The following is a 19,914-nucleotide window of genomic DNA, read 5'->3' as shown; positions in this document are numbered from 1 at the left end:
ATTAAGGATGCAGTTTTTTCAGACCATAATCCGATATTATTTGAGACTACTCTGCATAGCAATTTGCTGGCACCTGTTGCCCCCAGTAGGTATAGTCGTCATGTGAACTCTGACACTGCAACTCATTTCACTTTGCTGTTTGAACAAGCCTTCTTTGATTTATCAGACAAGTCCTCACTGGATGGATTGCTTACTTGTTTTAATGAGACTCATTGGCTGCCCATTGATGTAAGGATTTGTTTTAAAATACTCTTATTGGTTTTTAAAACATCAATTGGTTTGGCACCAACTTACTTGGTGTCACTGCTTCAACCGTACACCCTTGCACGGTCACTCCGCTCGGAGAACCTCATGCTCCTCTTGGTCCCAAGAACGCGCCTAAAGACACGTGGTGATAGGGCCTTTGCTGTGGCAGGTCCTAATCTTTGGAACGAGCTTCCTCTCAGCATAAGGGCCTCCACCTCTGTTGCGGTTTTTAAGGCAAGGCTAAAAACCTACTTTTATGATCTGTCTTTTAACCTTTCTAACTAGTTTTATTGTTTTACTCATAGCAATCTGTGTACTCACTGCATTTTTTATCTGTATCTTGTGATACAATGTTTTTATTTTCTGGACTTAATGTTTTATGTTTTTTACTTGATCAGTGTAGCGCCTTGGTGGCATCTTTTTGCCTGTAAGGTGCGATTTACAAATAAAGTTGAGTTGATTGAGTTGAGTTTTTAAGTGTCTTAATGGCCTTGAGCCCTCATCTCTCAGACCTGCTTTTACCATATAAGCCCTCACAGCATCTGCGCTCCTCTGGCAGCCGTCTCCTTGTCCCTGAGGCCAGGAAACATGGCGGCGGCCTACTGGTTGTGCAGCACCAGGCTAAAGATCAAAGGTGACAGATCATCTGCTGCTGTGGCCCCCAGACTCTGGACCTCTCTCCCACTGAGCCTGAGATCAGTGGACTCAGTGGTCTCCTTTAAACTCGCCTGTTCAGGCTTTGGTGGGACCTTCATCACCTCCCTCTCCATATTCTGCTCTGTCTACCTATTCCTCCTTTCCCACAATCCAATGATTTCCCTCTTTCCTGTTCATTTTATCTCTCCCTTTCCTCACTTAAAAAAAATATATATATATTTTAATGTAAATCCTTCACAAAGTTCATTATGTCCTCTTTTTAAATACTTAATCAGGTTCTTTTTGGATTTGGACGTGTAAGGTTGTGTTATGAATTTACCTTGACATGTTTCAACTGACGACTGCGGTTAGGGTTAAGGTTTTAATAGGGTTAGGGTTACGGGTTAAAAAGGGAGAATTTGTCCCCTTAAATGCAGCATTCAGGGAAAGCCTCACATGGTTCTACTGTAAAGTACTTATAAATGGTGCTTATAAAAAAAGACTCCAGATAACTCCAGTTTACTTACTCTTTCTCCTTTGTCCCCTTTTGGACCAATGGCTCCCTGAAAGGGAAATATCAACCTGTTTAAACTGCAGGACTGAAAGTGTTGGTTTCTAAAAGCACCATGGCACTCACAGAAAGACCAGATTCTCCGGGATTTCCAGGTTTTCCTGTAGGTCCTGGTATTCCAGGAGATCCTGGCGGGCCCTGCATTGAAACTAAAGCTTGTGAGTTGTGATTAAATGTGGGGTTTTCTGAATGATGACCTTGATATTCAGATCTAAATAAGTCAAATAGGTTGAAGTCTCACAATGGGTCCAGTTGGTCCTCTGGGTCCAGTTGGTCCGTCTTTTCCAGGAGGCCCCTGAATGTATACAATCCAGCTTAAAAAACAGAGTTTTTTTTCCTGACACATTTCAAAACCAGATTGTGTAGACTCACCCTTACACCAGCAGGTCCAACTGGGCCAGCAGAACCTGAGACACCCGAAGAACCCTGTAAATAGATGAAAGGCCATCTCAAAGGGAGTCAGACCATCTCTGGTAGACTTAGGTGAGTTTGTTTAGGTTCAACATCAAAATTTCACTTGAGCCCTTACAAGACACAGTTCCAGCAAAATTACAGCAACAAAGTGTCTTATAAACGCGCCATGCTGGCATGACGTTCAGCTAGTTTTGCTGCATTGGCTCCGCCTCGCTTGGTAGTAATATTGCAAAAATTGTCTTCCTCAGAAGCAGTGATTGCGCCTTGGCGCAACAGAGGGAGGTGTCATGAGAGTTACTGCCAAGCTTCAGCCGGCATCTATAATGAAACTGAAAATAAACCTGAGCTGTAAATTTTGCTTTTTGAAAAAAATCAGCTGAGATGGCAAACTGGAGCATCGCAGCTTCTGTCTGTTAGAGCTGGACGTCAGTACACCAGAGACTGCTCGGTTGAGAACAGACACCTTTAGGAGCAGCTTGTTAAAAATGTTATCACGGCTTCAATGGCAATAAAAACCAAGTTCTGTCCAAGATGAATGGGAGTCTGCATCATGCTTAAGGAGAACATGCTAATTCCATACATGTCTATGGAGAACATGCTAACTCCACACACGCTTAGGGAGAAAAACGCTAACTCCACACATGCTTAGGGAGAACACGCTAACTCCATACATGTCTATGGAGAATGTGCCAACTCCACACATGCTTAGGGACAACACGCCAACTTCACACATGCTTAGGGAGAACACACCAACTCTATACATGTCTATGTAGAACACACCAGCTCCATACATGCTTAGGGAGAAAACACTAACTCCATACATGTCTAAGGAGAACACGCTAACTCCACACATGCTTAGGGAGAACATGTTAACTCCATACATGTCTATGGAGAACATGCTAACTCCACATATGTTTAGGGAGAACACGCTAACTCCATACATGCTTAGGGAGAGCATGTCATCTCCACACATGCTTAGGGAGAACATGCTAATTCCATGCATGCTTGGGAAGAACATGCTAATTCCATACATGTCTATGGAGAACACGCTAATTCTATACATGTCTATGGAGAACACGCCAACCCCACACATGCTTAGGAAGAACATGCTAAATCCACTCAAGATTAAGAACATGCTAACTCCACACATACTTATGGAGAACATGCTAACTCCACACATGCTTATGGAGAACATGCTAATTCCATGCATGCTTAGGAAGAACGTGCTAATTTCATACATGTCTATGGAGAACACGCTAACTCCACACATGCTTCGGGAAAACACGTCAAGTCCACACATGCTTATGGAGAACACGCTAACTCCCCGCACGCTTAGGAATCCATCCATTCATCCATTTTCATCCGCTTATCCGGAGTCGGGTCGAGGGGGCAGTAGCCTAAGGCGAGAGGCCCAGACTTCCCTCTCCCCAGCCACTTGGGCCAGCTCCTCCGGAGGAATCCCAAGGCGTTCCCTGGCCAGGTGAGAGACATAGTCCCTTCACCGTGTCCTGGGTCTACCTTTAGGTCTCCTCACGGTTGGACATGCCCGGAAAATCTCACCAGGGAGGCATCCAGGAGGCATCCTGACCAGATGCCCGAGCCACCTCAACTGGCTCCTCTCGATGTGGAGGAGCAGCGGGTCTACTCCGAGGCCCTCCTGAATGACCGAGCTTTTCACCCAATCTCTAAGGGAGAGCCCAGCCACTCTTTGGAGAAAACTCATTTCGGCCACTTGCATCCGCGATCTCGTTCTTTCGGTCACTATCCAAAGCTCATGACCATAGGTGAGGGTAGGAAGGTAGATCGACCGTTAAATCGAGAGCTTCGCCTTCTGACTCAGCTCTCTCTTCACCACGACAGACCGGTACAACGCCTGCATCACTGCAGATGCAGCACCAATCCGCCTATCGATCTCACGCTCCAGTTTTCCCTCACTCGTGAACAAGACCCCGAGATACTTAAACTCCTCCACTTGGGGCAGGACCTCATCCTTGACCCGGAGAAGGCATTCTACCCTTCTCTGAATCAAGACCATGGTCTCAGATTTAGAGTAGCTGAATCTCATCCCAGCTGCTTCACACTCGGCTGCGAACCGCTCCAGCGAAAGCTGAAGATCACGTTCTGATGAAGCCAACAGGACCACATCATCTGCAAAAGCAGAGACCTGATCCTCAGGCCACCAAAAGGGATGCCCTCCACACCTTGGTTGCGGCTTGAAATCCTGTCCATAAATGTTATGAACAGAATCAGTGACAAAGGGCAGCCTTGGCCGAGTCCAACAATCACTGGGAACGAGCCCGACTTCCTGCCGGCAATGCGGACCAAACTCTGACACTGGTCATACAGGGACCTAACAGCTCATATCAGAGGGCCTGGTACCCCATACTCCCAGAGTACCCCCCACAGGGCCCCACAGGGCCCCCCGAGGGACGCGGTCAAACGCCTTCTCCAAATCCACGAAACACATGTAGACTGGTTGGGTAAATTCCCAAGCACCCTCCACGATCCCCTTAAGGGTATAGAGCTGGTCCAGTGTTCCACGGCCAGGAGGAAAACCACATTGCTCCTACTGAATCTGAGGTTCAACAATCAGACAGACCCTCCTCTCCAGAACCCCTGAATAGACCTTACAGGGAAGGCTCAGGAGTGAGATCCCCTTGTAGTTGGACCACACCCTGCGGTCCCCCATTTTAAATAAGGGGACCACCACCCCGGTCTGTCAGTCCAGTGGGACTGCCCCCGATGTCCACGCGATATTGCAGAGCCGTGTCAGCCAACACAGCCCCACAACATCCAGAGCCTTACGGAACTCCGGGCGGATCTTATCCACCTCTGGAGCCCTGCCACAGAGGAGCTTTTTAACCACCTCAGTGACCTCAGCACCAGAGATTTGAGAGGCCAACCCAAAGTCCCCAGACTCTGCTTCCTCACTGGAAGACGTGTCGGTGGGATTGAGGAGGCCTTCGAAGTATTCTGCCCACCGATCCACAACATCCTGAGTAGAGGTCAGCAGCACACCGTCCCCACTATAGATAGTGTTGGTAGTGCACTGCTTTCCCCCCCTGAGGCACCGGATGGTGGACCAGAATCTCCTCGAAGCCATATGGAAGCCTTGCTCCATGGTCTCACCGATCTCCTCCCATGCCTGGGTTTTTGCCTTGGTGACCACCCGAGCCACGTTCCGCTCGGACTGCCGGTACCCGTCAGCTGCCTCTGGAGTCCCACAGGCCAAAAATACCTGATAGGACTCTTTCTTCAGCTTGACAGCATCTCTAACCGCCGGTGTCCACCAGCGGGTTCGGGGGTTGCCATCACGACAGGCACCAACGATCCTGCGACCACAGCTCCGGTCAGCCCCCTCAACAATGGAGGCACGGAACAGGGTCCATTCAGACTCAATGTCCCCCGCCTCCCCCGGAACATTTTGGAAGTTCTGTCGGAGGTGGGAATTGAAGCTCCTTCTGACAGGAGACACTTCCAGATGTTCCCAGCAGACCCTCGCGATACATTTTGGCCTGCGTGGTCTGACCGGCATCCTCCCACCATCTGAGCCAACTCACCACTGACAGCTCCACCCCTCTCTTCACCCGAGTGTCCAAGACATGCCGCCGCAGGTCAGATGAAACAACAATAAAGTAAATCATCGAGCTGCGGCCTAAGGTATCCTGGTGCCAAGAGCACATATGGACACCTTTATGTCTGAACATGGTGTTCATTATGGACAATCCACGACTGGCACAGAAGTCCAATAACAAAATACCACTCAAAATCAGATCAGGGGGCCGTTCCTCCCAACCACACCTCTCCAGGTCTCACTGTTGTTGCCCAAGTGAGAGTTAAAGTCCCCCAGCAGAACGAGGGAGTCACCGGAAGGAGCACTCTCCAGCACCCCCTTCAAGGTCTCCAAAAAGGGTGGGTAGTCTGAACTGTAGTTTGGTGCATAAGCACAGATCACAGTCAGAACCCGTCCCCCCACACGTAGGCGGAGGGAGGCTACCCTCTCATTCACTGGGGTAAACCCCAATGTACAGACACCAAGATGGGGGGCAACTAGTATGCCCACCCCTGCTCGGTGCCTCTCAGTGGGAGCAACTCCAGAGTGGTAGAAAGTCCAACCCCTCTCAAGGAAACTGGTTCCAGAGCCAGAGCTATGCGTTGAGGTAATTCCGACTATATCTAGTTGGAGCCTCTCAACCTCACACACCAACTAAGGCTCCTTCCCACCAGAGAGGTGACATTCCATGTGCCAAGAGCCAGCTTCTGTAGCCGAGGATCAGACTGCCAAGGTCCCTGCCCTCGACTACCACCCGTCACACACTGCACCCGACCCCTTTGGCCCCTCCCACGAGTGGTGAGCCCATGGGAAGGGGGACCCACGTTTCCTCTTCGGGCTGTGCCCGGCAGGGCTCCATGGGTGAAAGCCCGGCCACCAGGCGCTCGCCAATGTGCCCCACCACCAGGCCTGGCTCCAGAGGGGACCCCGGTGACCCACATCCGGGCGAGGGAACATGGTTTTCAATTATATAATTTATCATAAGAGGTCTTCGGACTGCTCTTTGTCTGATCCCACACCTAGGACCTGTTTGCCATGGGTGACCCTACCAGAGGCAGAAATCCTCAGACAACTTAGCTCCTAGGATCATTGAGACACTCAAACCCCTCCACCACAGTAAAGTGGAAGCCCAGGGAGAGGCGCACGCTTAGGAAGACAATGCTAATTCCATACATGTCTATGGAGAACACGCTAACTCCATACATGTCTATGGAGAACACGCCAACTCCACGCATGCGTAGGAAGACCATGCTAATTCCACTCAAGCTTAAGAACATGCTAACTCCACACATGCTTATGGAGAACATGCTAACTCCATGCGGAAAGGCTGCAGCTGGGGTCAGATCTGCACCTCCATGCAACCTGAGTATTGCCATCTGTTAGTAATAATCTAATTTGGAATTTTTAATAGCCCATCTGCGAGGTTCTACCTGACTTTGCTCTGTCATGACTATATACTGAGCTTAAGTTTTTTCTGCTGAAGACGGAGGTTTTGTTAGTTAAGCAGGATAATGTTTCCAGCTCATTAAACCAGATTGTGTTCAGTTTCTCATCCTGACTGCTCATTGAATCATCTGTCTCTTTGTGATACCAGATAAAACAGACAACACTTTTTCAGTCTGGATGGATCCAAAGTCTGAATTAATTTCAGCTATAATTTAATTGAAACATAATTTTCAGCTGCAGACTTGTTCCTTTGATCCTCCAAGTCTCCCACAGATGGAAAAGCACCAGGAGTAGCATGGCCCAACTCCAGAACAGTAGCCAAAGCAACAGTGGCCTGTTTCCAGTCTCAACCAAAACCAGAAATGTACTCACTTTTTGTCCGGGCAGGCCGGCATCACCAGGGTCCCCCTTGGGTCCAGGACGACCCTGCAGGTAGAGAACAGCAGTGAGAACGAGTCAACAGGTAGAACAGAGCAGGTCCGAGATTGTCCAGAGAAAGGTTTTGATAGTTTAGCATTTTTATTAGTTTTTATTTTTATTTAGTTTGATTCATTTTTACAAATGTGTGTGTGTGTGTGTGTGTGTGTGTGTGTGTGTGTGTGTGTGTGTGTGTGTGTGTGTGTGTGTGTACATACATATGTACATGTGTGTTTGTTTGTGTGTGTGCATAAATGTGTGTGCGTGCGTGCGGGCGCACGTGTGTGTGTGTGTGTGTGTGTGTGTGTGTGTGTGTACATACATATGTACATGTGTGTTTGTTTGTGTGTGTGCATAAATGTGTGTGCGTGCGTGCGGGCGCACGTGTGTGTGTGTGTTTAGACATACAGCCTCGCCAGGAATAGACATCCCACTGGGTCCCTGAGGTCCAGGCAGACCCATGGGCCCGGGAGGCCCGTTTTCTCCCCGCTGCCCAACTGGCCCCTGTGGGGTACAGAGAACAGGATGGAACCGGAACAAAAGTCTGTTCTTTAGAGGATGAAGCAATAAATGTACTCACAGCAGAACCGGGCTCTCCTCTTTCACCTCGGGGGCCTTTGCTGCCAGGAGCTCCCTGAGAATAAAGTAATGGACCCAGAACCTCAGAGAGTATTCAGCCCATAACCTGACGAGTCTAAATGAACATTCTTCTCATCACTGACTCTGCTCACTACATTTCCCACAATGCAACAGGTTCAGATCATTTCTCTTTGGTAAGAGAAAAGTCAGTCAGACCTGAATTATCAAATCTGCTGCAGGTAAGCACGACCATCCAGATTAGATTTAAATGAAATGAGAGCAGCAATTAAAGGAATGATGATCTGGTTTGGGTCTCAACATAGTCCTGTGACCTGGTTCTGACCCAGGTTGATCCTGTTCATGCGGAAGCATGGAGGAAAGCTCTCAAGCAGACTTTCATAGGAGTTCTGAACAGCAGAAGACCATCCTCACCACTGGTCCTTGTGGGCCCGGCTGTCCGGTGGCCTCTGATGTGCAGGTACAGGCATTAGGGAGGGAGGGGCACTTCAGCTCATCTCTCTGCAGAAGCATAACAGTCACAGGTGGAGTCCAAGTCAAAAGTCATCTTTATTAGACCCGTACAATCCACAGCAAGCTTCTAAACACTGTTCTCCGAGAACTGGTGGGCATCATTACACGGAATTATGTTTGAAGGTATGATTTAGAGTCCTGAGGGTTGAGGAAACGAAATCAGGATGAAGAAGGCTGTCTGTCCTGTGAAACGTCCTGCAGTCGGAGCTCTACTCTGTGCCTTTAAGACAACTATATTTCTTTACTGAGACAAACGTTGTGGTTTTAAATCTGGATGCTCTGAGGAAGGAGGAGGAATGAAGGAACACCTTAAAAGCCACGTCTGTCTAAAGGAAAAGGAGTATGAGATTATAAAGAAGACAAAATGAACTTCTTTATTGTGTCTTCATAATAAAACAGAAATATGAGACACAGCTGCATAAAGTAACATAAAACTAATGAAATGATTCCTTCAAAGACCAAACGAGACCAGTAGAAGAATCTGGACCGGATGCCATCTAACTCCAGGTTCACACAGCTGAAGCTGATGCACGTTTCCTCCAGAGTTCTGCTGAGCGGTGCCTGCTACTGCTGGGCTGTCCTGTATGTTATGGTCTGTTGAAAGCACCGCAGAACTCACTAAGATGTTAATGTGGTAAACTCCTCAGATAGTCTTGGAAGACCTTTGAGAGGATGCTTCGCTGCATCAGAGCAGCCTGGAAGCTCCTCCACTTTCACTAGCGTTTGAACTGAAGTCCACTACTGACTTTAAATGTAAACTTATAATTATAATGCATCCCTTTTCAAAAATGTATGTTGTTGTTAATATTATTTGAATTTGACTTCATGTATGCTAGAATGAGGCCTGAGAACCCTGATTTAATTCATCCTATAAATGACAACAAACATTTGTAGCTACTTAAAAAACCTTTTCCTTAGTAGCCTTATATTTAATGCTGTTGTTCCAGCCTTTTTCTGAAATATGTTATTTGCATGAGACATTCCGTCATCCCAAAACTAAGACGCTTGGATTCGATGAAACCCCGCCTCCACTCGTGTGAACTCCACAACAGACTCACACCGTCATGTCCCAGTCAGCAAATGCCGAGTGCCGCTTTCAGGTGTTTTTGGTTAGAAAATAAAATTACTTAGTCAAAAGCTCCAGAGTGGTCACTAAAACATCTAAACCTTGTTTGTCTGCTGTCATTCACTTCCTGTTTCCTAGTGACTACAACCAGATTCCAGCTGAACCTGTAAGCTCATCAGAACAACCAGATGAGCTCATTTTCTCTGGTAAAAAACAAACTGCTGCTAAGAAATTAGCGTTATCTTCCCAAATGAACAGACGTGGACTCTTTTAGACAGCTGAGAGCTTCATGATCCTGAAGCATTGTGTAAACATGTGCAAACACAAAATTCAGCACATTTTTCTTCTGACAATCATTTATCAGATGACCTCATTCTGTCTAAGGTTTCTAGGTTAGGGTGAAACCCGTTGTAATCGCACAATCTGCTTTGCTCTCCCATCGAGAAAAAGGATCTGATTTAGTTTGTGAAAACTTCTTGTCTGCAAGCCAAAAGCTCCGTCAGACATTGGTTCTCTGCTGAAACTGGACCCGGGATCTCAGACTGGTTCTGAACTCAGAGTCTTTTCTTACCGTAGACGGCAGGTCACAACATCTGTCCCTGCTGTTCCAGGCCAAGCTGCAGACAATGTCAAACATCTGGAGTTGGAACTAAAGGGGGAGAGCAGAACATGGAAATGGCGTGAAGCTACACGTGTCTGATCACATCTCTGAGAACAAACAGAACAACAGAACCAGATTACACTCCAGCTGGTGCCAAACAGAGACTTTGTGATCCAGATGGACCGCTGCTGCTGAATAGCACTCTGAGACGAGGGGGAGGAGTCAAAAACGAGTGGCTTAAAAACACCTGAGCAGGTGATCAGGTTGTAAGTGAAGGTGGACTGTTATTTCATCTTCCATCAAAGCGAATGCTGACTCACCGATGCAGACTCTCCTTTGGAACCAATGGATTTGGACATCTTCCCCAAAACCTGGTAGCCGTCACGAGATGTGTTCCCAGCAGCTGTGATCTCCTTCTCAGCTGCTTCCTGGCAGTCCACCATGAGTCTGACGCTGGTGGATGAAACCAGGATGTGGAGCTTTGAAGACAAAAGCAGATCATTTATTCCTCTGAGTGTGAGGGTTTTTTGCTGCTGTGGGGTGTGAGTCTAACATCTAAATGTTGAGCAGAGGCTTGATCAGATCCTCTCTGCTTGTTGAAAATAGGACAGCCAATAACCTTCAGAGATGGTACTGCTGTACTGAACATGAAGATTTGGATCAGACAGAACCCTGAACAGATTCATGGAAGCTTTCTGCTGCTTCAGAACAAATCTGAGACATCTGGAGAATCAGACATGCTTTCCATTCAGTTACACGACAGCTCTAGAAGACACCACGTGCTCTGAAAGGTTCAGCTTTTCTTCCCGTTTAGTGAAGCTCCATCTCAAATGAGCATGTGCAGCATAAATCCCACCTTTCTGATCAAAGAGGCTTAAGAACCCTTCTTTGTTCCAAGGTGATAAAAATAAACCCAGACTATCCAACAACAGGAAATGAAACTTGAGTCGGTTTAATACTCAGGGGTCGGCAACCTTTTCCAATCAAAGAGCCAAAATGACCCATTTCCCACAGTAAAGAAAACACTGGGAGCCACAGCCGCAGCGTTGTGGGTGGGCCTAGCGGGTCTCAGCAGGTGCCGCTTTTTGACGCATCAGAATACAAATCCAGGCTTTGTCTCATTGGATTGTTGTAATTAAACTTTGTATTGAACGAAAGTTTCCATTAAACATTATTGAAAAGGTAAGAAAAGGATCTGATCAATTCGATTTTCCCCCTCATTTACAGTGATGAGATAACGGCGCAGTGCGCATGGCTCTGGTATTAAACAAGTTTGTTTCTCTTTGCAGCGATCTTCAAAAGAAGGCAAAACAGTTAAATGACAGGGCTCGCATTGACCAGATATTTCCTGTATTTGACTGTTTATTTTGACGGAGAACCTCAAGGCTGCAGATGCGTTGACATTTTAGCACATCACAGAGGTATCTAAAGCGATCAAGATAAGATTCCCATCAGAACATCTGAGCATTTTACTGGCCACTGTGCTCAGCGCAGCTCGCTGTCAGCGCGCACATAAGGTGGACAGAGAGCTGAAGATGTGTAGAGGAGCTTGGCCGGCGTCGGTCACACGGAAGCAAGTGTTTCCAAACCCTGTCTCTCAGAGAGACGTGTCACTTAGAAAATGTTCCCTGATGATGAAACTTTGGCTGAATAGTGCTTGTTCCTGTCTCCAATGTGGCGATGCATCCATGAGCCTGTCTGAGGAAAAGTCCAGCATCTCACATCCTCTTCAGCTCAGAAAGCTTCTATAGAAACGTCTGATTACACACAAGCAGGTGACCTGTCATTTCAGGTCTTTATCCTTTTTGTTTAGATTTTCAAAGAGGACTATCTTTATATTTAGAATTGACAGGCAGAGAAAAAATTAATGCAGTAAAATAAAATATATTTTACTTTAATATTCATTCATTATTTCACAAGCACAGAGAGCCGCATCAGATGGATGAAAGAGCCACATGCAGCTCCAGAGGTTGCAGACCCTGGTCTAGTTTATGTTTATGTTTATTTATTTAGCAGACGCTTTTATCCAAAGCGACTTACACTTTATAACCTATAGGGCATGTTGTGACATGCCAGTTTGACACCAAACTCCAGATGTTTCCCTCAGAAACATCCCAACAAGTACTCAATCATTTCTGCTCGTGGTGAAATGACAGGTGTGAAGTTTTAGTCATCAGCACAAGTTCATCTAATCCAACGTGGTGTTGATGCATGTTTTTAAAGTGCATTCTGTGGTTGGGGGAGGGGGCAGCACAGGCATTGTCTGGCCTACACCAGCTGATGCCACCACACAACCCTACTTACCCCCAGAACCCTCAGTGTCTAGATGCAGCTTAAAAATGGAAGTGAGCACAGGCACTAGGGGTGAAGCTGAGAAATTCCCACTGCCAGGTATTGTTGAGTGTGTTCACTTCCAAGGCCGTAAGTTTGCTTTTGCATGGAATGTCATTGGTGGAAGTGTTTAATACGTAAATTTAAATTGTGGTGCAAGCAGTGACAGGACTGCAGAAATGGGAACCATATTCACACCTTCTGACTTACACACACCCCAAGGCCCTATGTTTGTATGGTGATGTGAAGGAGCAAGAAGAGGAAAATGTCAAAGGATGGGGAGGAATGGCTGGGAGGGACTAGACCCTCCAGAGAGCCAGCTCCCCCAGTGGCCCCAATAGGCACCCCCGTTCCCTAAATCCAACCAGGGCATGGAAAGCCCAACCTACAGTATCTAGCCACGGCCAAAAGCAGCAGCATTGCAGAGCCCCACGGAGTGCGAGGCAAACAACCCAGCCCCATCCCAGCAGAGTACTCCCATCCCAACATTTGATCAACTTCCAGACTATGTAAGACATAGACACCCAGGTAAAGTTGGGTCCTCCCCTTCCTGTACATCCCACTCCCCTCTGATGGAACAGAAGTGTTCTTGCCAGTACAGATGGAGCCAAGGTCCACCTGAGGCGTTCGAGCCAGGACCAGACACTAGCACATGCTCCCAACCTCTTGCCAAAAGCATACAAGTCAGAACCCAGTCGACCAGGCCAGCTCAGATCCTCAACATCACCATCATCATCATCCCAATCCAACATCATCAACATCATCATCATCACCACGACCACCATCATCAACATCATCATCACATCATCATCCCAATCCAACATCATCACCACCACCACCATCATCATCATCATCATCACCATCATCATCATCATCACCACGACCACCACCATCAACATCATCATAATATCACCATCCCAATCCAACATCATCACCATCATCATTATCACCACCACCACCATCAACATCATCACATCATCACCATCATCAATATCATCACATCATCACCATCATTATCATCATCATCACCATCATCACCACCAACATCAACACATCATCATCATATTCGCCACTATCATCACTAACATCACCATCATTATTATCATCACCATCATCATCACCAAAATCACCATCATTATTATCATCACCATCATCATCACCAACATCACCATCATTATTACCAACATTACCATCATCACCATCATTTTCACCAACATCACCATCATCATCACCAACATCACCATCATTATTATCATCTCCATCATTTTCACCAACATCACCATCATCATCACCAACATCATCATCATTGTCACCAACATTACCATTATCACCATCGTTTTCACCAACATCACCATCATCATCACCAACATCACCATCATTATCTCCAACATCACCATCATTATTATCATCACCATCATCATCACCAAAATCACCATCATTATTATCATCACCATCATCATCACCAACATCACCATCATTATTACCAACATTACCATCATCACCATCATTTTCACCAACATCACCATCATCATCACCAACATCACCATCATTATTATCATCTCCATCATTTTCACCAACATCACCATCATCATCATCATTGTCACCAACATTACCGTCATCACCATCATTTTCACCAACATCACCATCATCATCATCACCAACATCACCATCATTATTATCATCTCCATCATTTTCACCATAATCATCACCATCATTTTCACCAATATCACCATCATCATCACCAACAACACCATCATTATTATCATCACCATCATCACCATCACCACACCTCCATCATCATCACCAACATCTCCATCATCACCAACATCACCATCATTATAATCATCATCATTATTACAATCACCATCATTATCACCAACATCACCATCACCATCACCATCATCATCATCATCATCATCATCAACATCATCATCATTTTCACCATAATCATCACCATCATTTTCACCAACATCACCATCATTAATATCATCACCATCATTATCACCAACATCACCATCATCATCACCATCATCATCATCCCAATCTAACATCATCATCATCATCACCATCTTCATCAGCACCATCATTATTATAATCACCATCATTACCACCAACATCACCATCATCACCACCACCAACATCAACATCGTCATCATCATCACCATCATTATTATCATCACCATCATCATCACCAACATCACCTTCATTATTATCCACATCATCATCACCAACATCATTTTCACCAACATCACCATTATCATCACCATTATCATCACCATCATCTTCACCAACATCACCATCATCATCACCAACATCACCATCATCAACATTATCATCATCATCATCATCATTATCATAATCACCATCATTATCACCAACATCACCATCATCACCACCAACATCATCATCGTCATCATCATCATCATCATCATCATCATCATCATTATTATAATCACCATCATTATCACCAACATCACCATCATCACCACCACCATCATCATCATCATCATCATCATCATTATTATAATCACCAGTGTCACCATCATTACCATCATTATCACCAACATCACCATCATTATTATCAACATCATCATCACCAACATCATTTTCACCAACATCACCATCATCATCACCAACATCACCATCATTATTATCATCTCCATCATTTTCACCAACATCACCATCATCATCACCAACATCACCATCATTATTATCATCATCACCATCATCATCACCACACCTCCATAATCATCACCAACATCTCCATCATCACCATCATCACCATCATTATTATCATCACAATTATCATCACCATCATTTTCACCATTATCATCACCATCATCTTCACCAACATCACCATCATCATCACCAACATCACCATCATCATCATCACCATCATCTTCATCACCATCATTATTATAATAACCATCATTTTCACCAACATCACCATCATCACTACCATCATCATCATCATCATCATCATCATCATCATTATTATAATCACCAATGTCACCATCATTACCATCATTATCACCAACATCACCATCATTATTATCAACATCATCCTCACCAACATCATTTTCACCAACATCACCATCATCATCACCAACATCACCATCATTATTATCATCTCCATCATTTTCACCAACATCACCATCATCATCACCAACATCACCATCATTATTATCATCATCACCATCATCATCACCACACCTCCATAATCATCACCAACATCTCCATCATCACCATCATCACCATCATTATTATCATCACAATTATCATCACCATCATTTTCACCATTATCATCACCATCATCTTCACCAACATCACCATCATCATCACCAACATCACCATCATCATCATCACCATCATCTTCATCACCATCATTATTATAATAACCATCATTTTCACCAACATCACCATCATCACCACCACCACAAACATCATCATAAACATCACCATCATTATCACCAACATCACCATCATCATCACCATCATCGCCTCTGTCAGTGTGCCCCAGGGCAGCTGTGGCTACATCATCACCATCAGTGTGTGAATGTGTGTGTGAATGGATAAATGATACACTGTGGTGTAAAGCGCTTTGGAGTCCTTACTCTGAAAGGCACTATCCAAGTGGGGTCATTATCATCATCATCATCATCATCATCATCATCATCATCATCATCATAACCAACATCACCAACACCACAATAAAGTCTGAAAAATATTGAAGAACCCAATATTATCATGAAGGATCGAGCAGCTGTTTTTAGCTGAACTCGTGACAATTCATCACAACTTTCAGCTGTTGGTCTCCACTGATCCATCTGACAACTGGCTGCCTGCAGGTCTACATCTGCCCTTCTGTTTCAACACAATATGTGAAGAGTTCTGTCAGTAATATGGAACACATTTGGTATCTCAGGAATCTGCATCATCTTTACAACCTTAGGGCACTGAATGAGAGCAAAGTGTAGCTGTGTGATTGGAGAGGTATACCTCAGACAAACCCCACTAAGGATTGGTCAGTAGTCAGTCCAGAAGAAGAAGCTCAGTACTTCCATTTTTGGTTCTTTTTTAAACACAGATAAGGGTTTTCTTTACCTTGCTGACGTTTCGTTTGCTGACAGCAAAACATCCTCAGAGCTGACGCTGATGGTGGCGCGTCACTTCCTACTCCGTTTATCCACGGGCAGCAGAGGACGTTGTCGCCCTCTGCTGCCCAATCTCCCCTCTCCAATGATGCAGTCCCATGCGCAATGCAATGAGTAGACTCCATCGTCTGTTCATGGTCCCACGTCCACGTCTCCTTATCTCGATAGCTTCCTTTAACCATCTTTTGTATTTCTGTTGTTCGGTGTTTATGATCCTTGTGTTGTCCCAGTCCATTACATGGTTTTCTCCTGTGCAGTGATCTGTTACGGCTGACTTCTTTATTGTACTTTCTGCTTCTTGTTTTGCTGCTCTTGTGTGTCTTCGACTTGTTTCTTTGTCTCACTCCTTTCTATGTTCTATTGTTCGTGTGTTGAGTTGGCGTCCAGTTTCTCCTATGTATGTTTTATTGCAGAGTTTGCATGGGATTTCATAAATGACTCCACATTTAAGTCCAGCTGGTATCTTGTCTTTTGGGTGTACTAGTCTGTTTCTAACTGTTGTGTATGGTTTTGTTGGTGTGTTTATGTTGTGTTTTTTCATTGTTGCTCTTACTTTTTCTGTTATGCCTTTGATGCATGGTAAGGTTATCACTGGTTTTGGTTCTTGTCTTTCTGGGTTTCTGGTTCTTTGCTTTGGTTCTTCTTTTCTTTCTGTTGTTGTTTGTTGTTTTCCTTTGTTTATTGCCCATGTCGGGTATCCACAGGTCTTTAAAGCATGTTGTATGTGTTTGTCCTCTTGTTTTCTGGGCAAACAGTAGCTCAACAGGTAGGGCGGGTTGTCTAGTAATCGGAAGGTTGCAGGTTCGATCCCAGTTCCGGACAGAGAATGCTGCTGTTGTGTCCTTGAGCAAGACACTTAACCCACCTCGCCTGCTGGTGGTGGTCGGAGGGACCGGTGGCGCCTGTGCTCGGCAGCCTCGCCTCTGTCAGTGCGCCCCAGGGCAGCTGTGGCTATATCATAGCTCATCACTATCAGTGTGTGAATGTGTGTGTGAATGGATGAATGATACACTGTAGTGTAAAGCGCTTTGGAGTCCTTACTCTGAGAAGCGCTATACAACTGCGGGTCATTTGCAGTCTCTTTCTTCTGTTACCGTGTTTGCTCGGTGATATAGTGTTCTGATTACTGACATTTTGTGTATGGTGGGATGTTCTGATGTCCATAATAGATATTGGTCTCTGTGTGTGTTGGTTTCCTGTATTTGTTTATGTTTAGGGTCCCGTCGGTCTGCCTGGTGATTGTCATGTCCATAAATGCTATGCTGCCTTCTGTTTCTGACTCATGTCTTTATGTTGTCTGTGTCGTCAATGTTATTCAAGTGTTGTGTTAGTGTTTCTGTTAGTCCTTTTGGTATGATTTCCAGTATGTCGTCTACGTAGCGTTTCCATTGTTTTATTTTGCAGTTTGGGGGGGGCAGTCGCTATGGCTTTTTGTTCTAGGTCTTCCATGAAAAACTCGCACAGGGTGGCTGATAACGGGTTACCCATGGCAAAACCTTGCAGTTGTTTGTATATTGTGTCATCGTATGTGAAGTAAGTGGAGTTAGCTACCAGTCCTATCAGTTGAGCTATGTCATCTGCTGTGAGGTTTGTTCTTTTGCGTAAAGTTTTTTCCTGTCTGATTCTGTTAACTACTATGTCTACGGTTTTTGGGGTTAGTGTTTTTGTGAACAGAGATGTGACGTCATGTGAGATGAGTGTGTAGTTATCTTCTATTGTAGTCTTTTTTATCACGCATGGGAATTCATCATCGGAGGGGGAGATCGAGCAGCAGAGGGCGACAACGTCCTCTGCTGCCCGCGGATAAATGGAGTAGGAAGTGACGCCACCATCAGCGTCAGCTGTGAAGATGTTTGCAGCCGCAAAGGAAACAGTCAGCAAGGTAAAGAAAAAACCTTATCTGTGTTTTAAAAGGAACCAAAAATGGAATTAGAAACTAAACACAGTAAGAACACACCAAAGATGTTTAGAGCTTAGTACTTACCTTGTGAAAGCTGCCGTAAAAGATCTTCTTCACTAGAAAGCTGTCAAACGTGACTCTCTGGATCTCACCCCGTTCATCTTTGTTGTAGAATGAAACTGTTTGGCTAGAGGCTAAAGACACATCCACAGAACCAATCGGTTACTTCAAGTCAACTCTAATGCTGAAAACCTGCAATTGGTTCCCATAGAAACCATGTAATACTTGTGTTTTCTGAAATACAATCAGTGACTCTAAGTTGCGCATGAATGCTGAGCGTGAAAATACTCTCCAGCCGCCATCTCCTGCATCAGCCACAAAAAAGATGGAGATGAGAACACGATTGGGTCTGAAAAAGCTAGTCTCTTCTACATCACAGGGAACATTATTATTCATGGCCCCGCCCACCCTGGCTTCGCCACAGGAAGGAGAGAGCAGAGTGCATCTTGGTTAGTAGAAGCTAACTGTTAGCATTAGAAACTCAACATGGTGGAAAATGGGTTGTAGACTTAAAACATCAACGTTGCATTTTTCTTACCCAAGAAAGCCTGAAGGCAGCAGAGGAGTTGTGGAGCTGTTCGACTATCAGATGGTTCACATTTACAAACATATATGGGTATGGGTATGGGTAACAGACACCCACCCACCCACCCCACCTCCCCCATCCAGTCCTCAGCCAAGGGTCAGAGCAGCCAGTAGGCCAGCTCCGTCTGACTGGCCCATTACATTTCACATTCTTGTTACTGAGTAAAACACTTTGAACATCAGAGGGCTGAAAACAGAATATTTACGGTCGATAGTGACTCCAGTCTCTGGTTTGTGGTTCTGAGTAGACATCTGCCAGATGTCGAAGGCCTGAGTGGGCGAGTCAGGTAGCAGGCGGAGCATCAAGATAATGGTATAGGTGTGAGGAAGACCATCAGGGTGGAGCTCTCTGTTCAGGAATGAAAAACAGACATGCTGTTAGGAGAAATCTAAATTTTGATCCAGAATGAAGGAAAGATGTTTGGATCAGTTTTCTGGATGTTCTTCATCAGTTCTTCTGGCATTGTCAAATGCAGTAAAATCCCCTAGATTTCTCTTCATGTCAGACCAAAACTAACCTCAGCCCTGCTCTAGACCAGGACTGGGTGTCTGGTTCTTGGTTCCTGAAGTCTGAACTCACTGAAATGATCTGCAGACTACGTAAACTTCAGGTGACATCATCTGGCTGCGGATCAGATAGAGCTGGTTTTATGTGTACGGGGCTTGAGTGGTCCCATATGTGAGAGTGGATATTGCACTGTGGTGCAAAGAGGAAACAAACAGCATCAAAGCGAAGCAGGACTCACAGGGTGGGCTGGTTCAGGAAGGCGTTCTTGTGAAGTCGGTAGGCAGTGAAGCTGTTAAACGAGCCGGGCTCCATGGAG

The 19,914-nt window shown here is 45.4% G+C and overlaps 1 protein-coding gene across 7 annotated transcripts in view; it reads right to left on the bottom strand.

The window, feature by feature from the left end:
* The window catches only part of col12a1b (collagen, type XII, alpha 1b), a 126,175-nt gene that overhangs the window by 15,458 nt on the left and 90,803 nt on the right, over nucleotides 1–19,914 (bottom strand). For all 7 annotated transcript variants that reach the window (XM_070544698.1, XM_070544720.1, XM_070544682.1 and 4 more), the window contains 13 exons: nucleotides 19,837–19,914; nucleotides 19,297–19,439; nucleotides 18,530–18,639; nucleotides 10,381–10,539; nucleotides 10,031–10,108; nucleotides 8,295–8,381; nucleotides 7,864–7,917; nucleotides 7,692–7,787; nucleotides 7,239–7,292; nucleotides 1,826–1,879; nucleotides 1,695–1,748; nucleotides 1,520–1,591; nucleotides 1,410–1,445 (listed from right to left, as the gene is read on the bottom strand). The exon at nucleotides 19,837–19,914 is cut by the window's right edge and continues 61 nt beyond it. In XM_070544698.1, the coding sequence (XP_070400799.1) occupies nucleotides 1,410–1,445; nucleotides 1,520–1,591; nucleotides 1,695–1,748; nucleotides 1,826–1,879; nucleotides 7,239–7,292; nucleotides 7,692–7,787; nucleotides 7,864–7,917; nucleotides 8,295–8,381; nucleotides 10,031–10,108; nucleotides 10,381–10,539; nucleotides 18,530–18,639; nucleotides 19,297–19,439; nucleotides 19,837–19,914 (1,075 nt within the window). The remainder of the gene's footprint in view (nucleotides 1–1,409; nucleotides 1,446–1,519; nucleotides 1,592–1,694; nucleotides 1,749–1,825; nucleotides 1,880–7,238; nucleotides 7,293–7,691; nucleotides 7,788–7,863; nucleotides 7,918–8,294; nucleotides 8,382–10,030; nucleotides 10,109–10,380; nucleotides 10,540–18,529; nucleotides 18,640–19,296; nucleotides 19,440–19,836) is intronic.

Source organism: Nothobranchius furzeri, chromosome 2 (assembly GCF_043380555.1).
Source record: "Nothobranchius furzeri strain GRZ-AD chromosome 2, NfurGRZ-RIMD1, whole genome shotgun sequence".
Lineage (NCBI taxonomy): Eukaryota > Metazoa > Chordata > Actinopteri > Cyprinodontiformes > Nothobranchiidae > Nothobranchius > Nothobranchius furzeri.
Note: the sequence above shows the minus strand (reverse complement) of the source record. Positions and strands in the feature narration are given on the sequence as shown.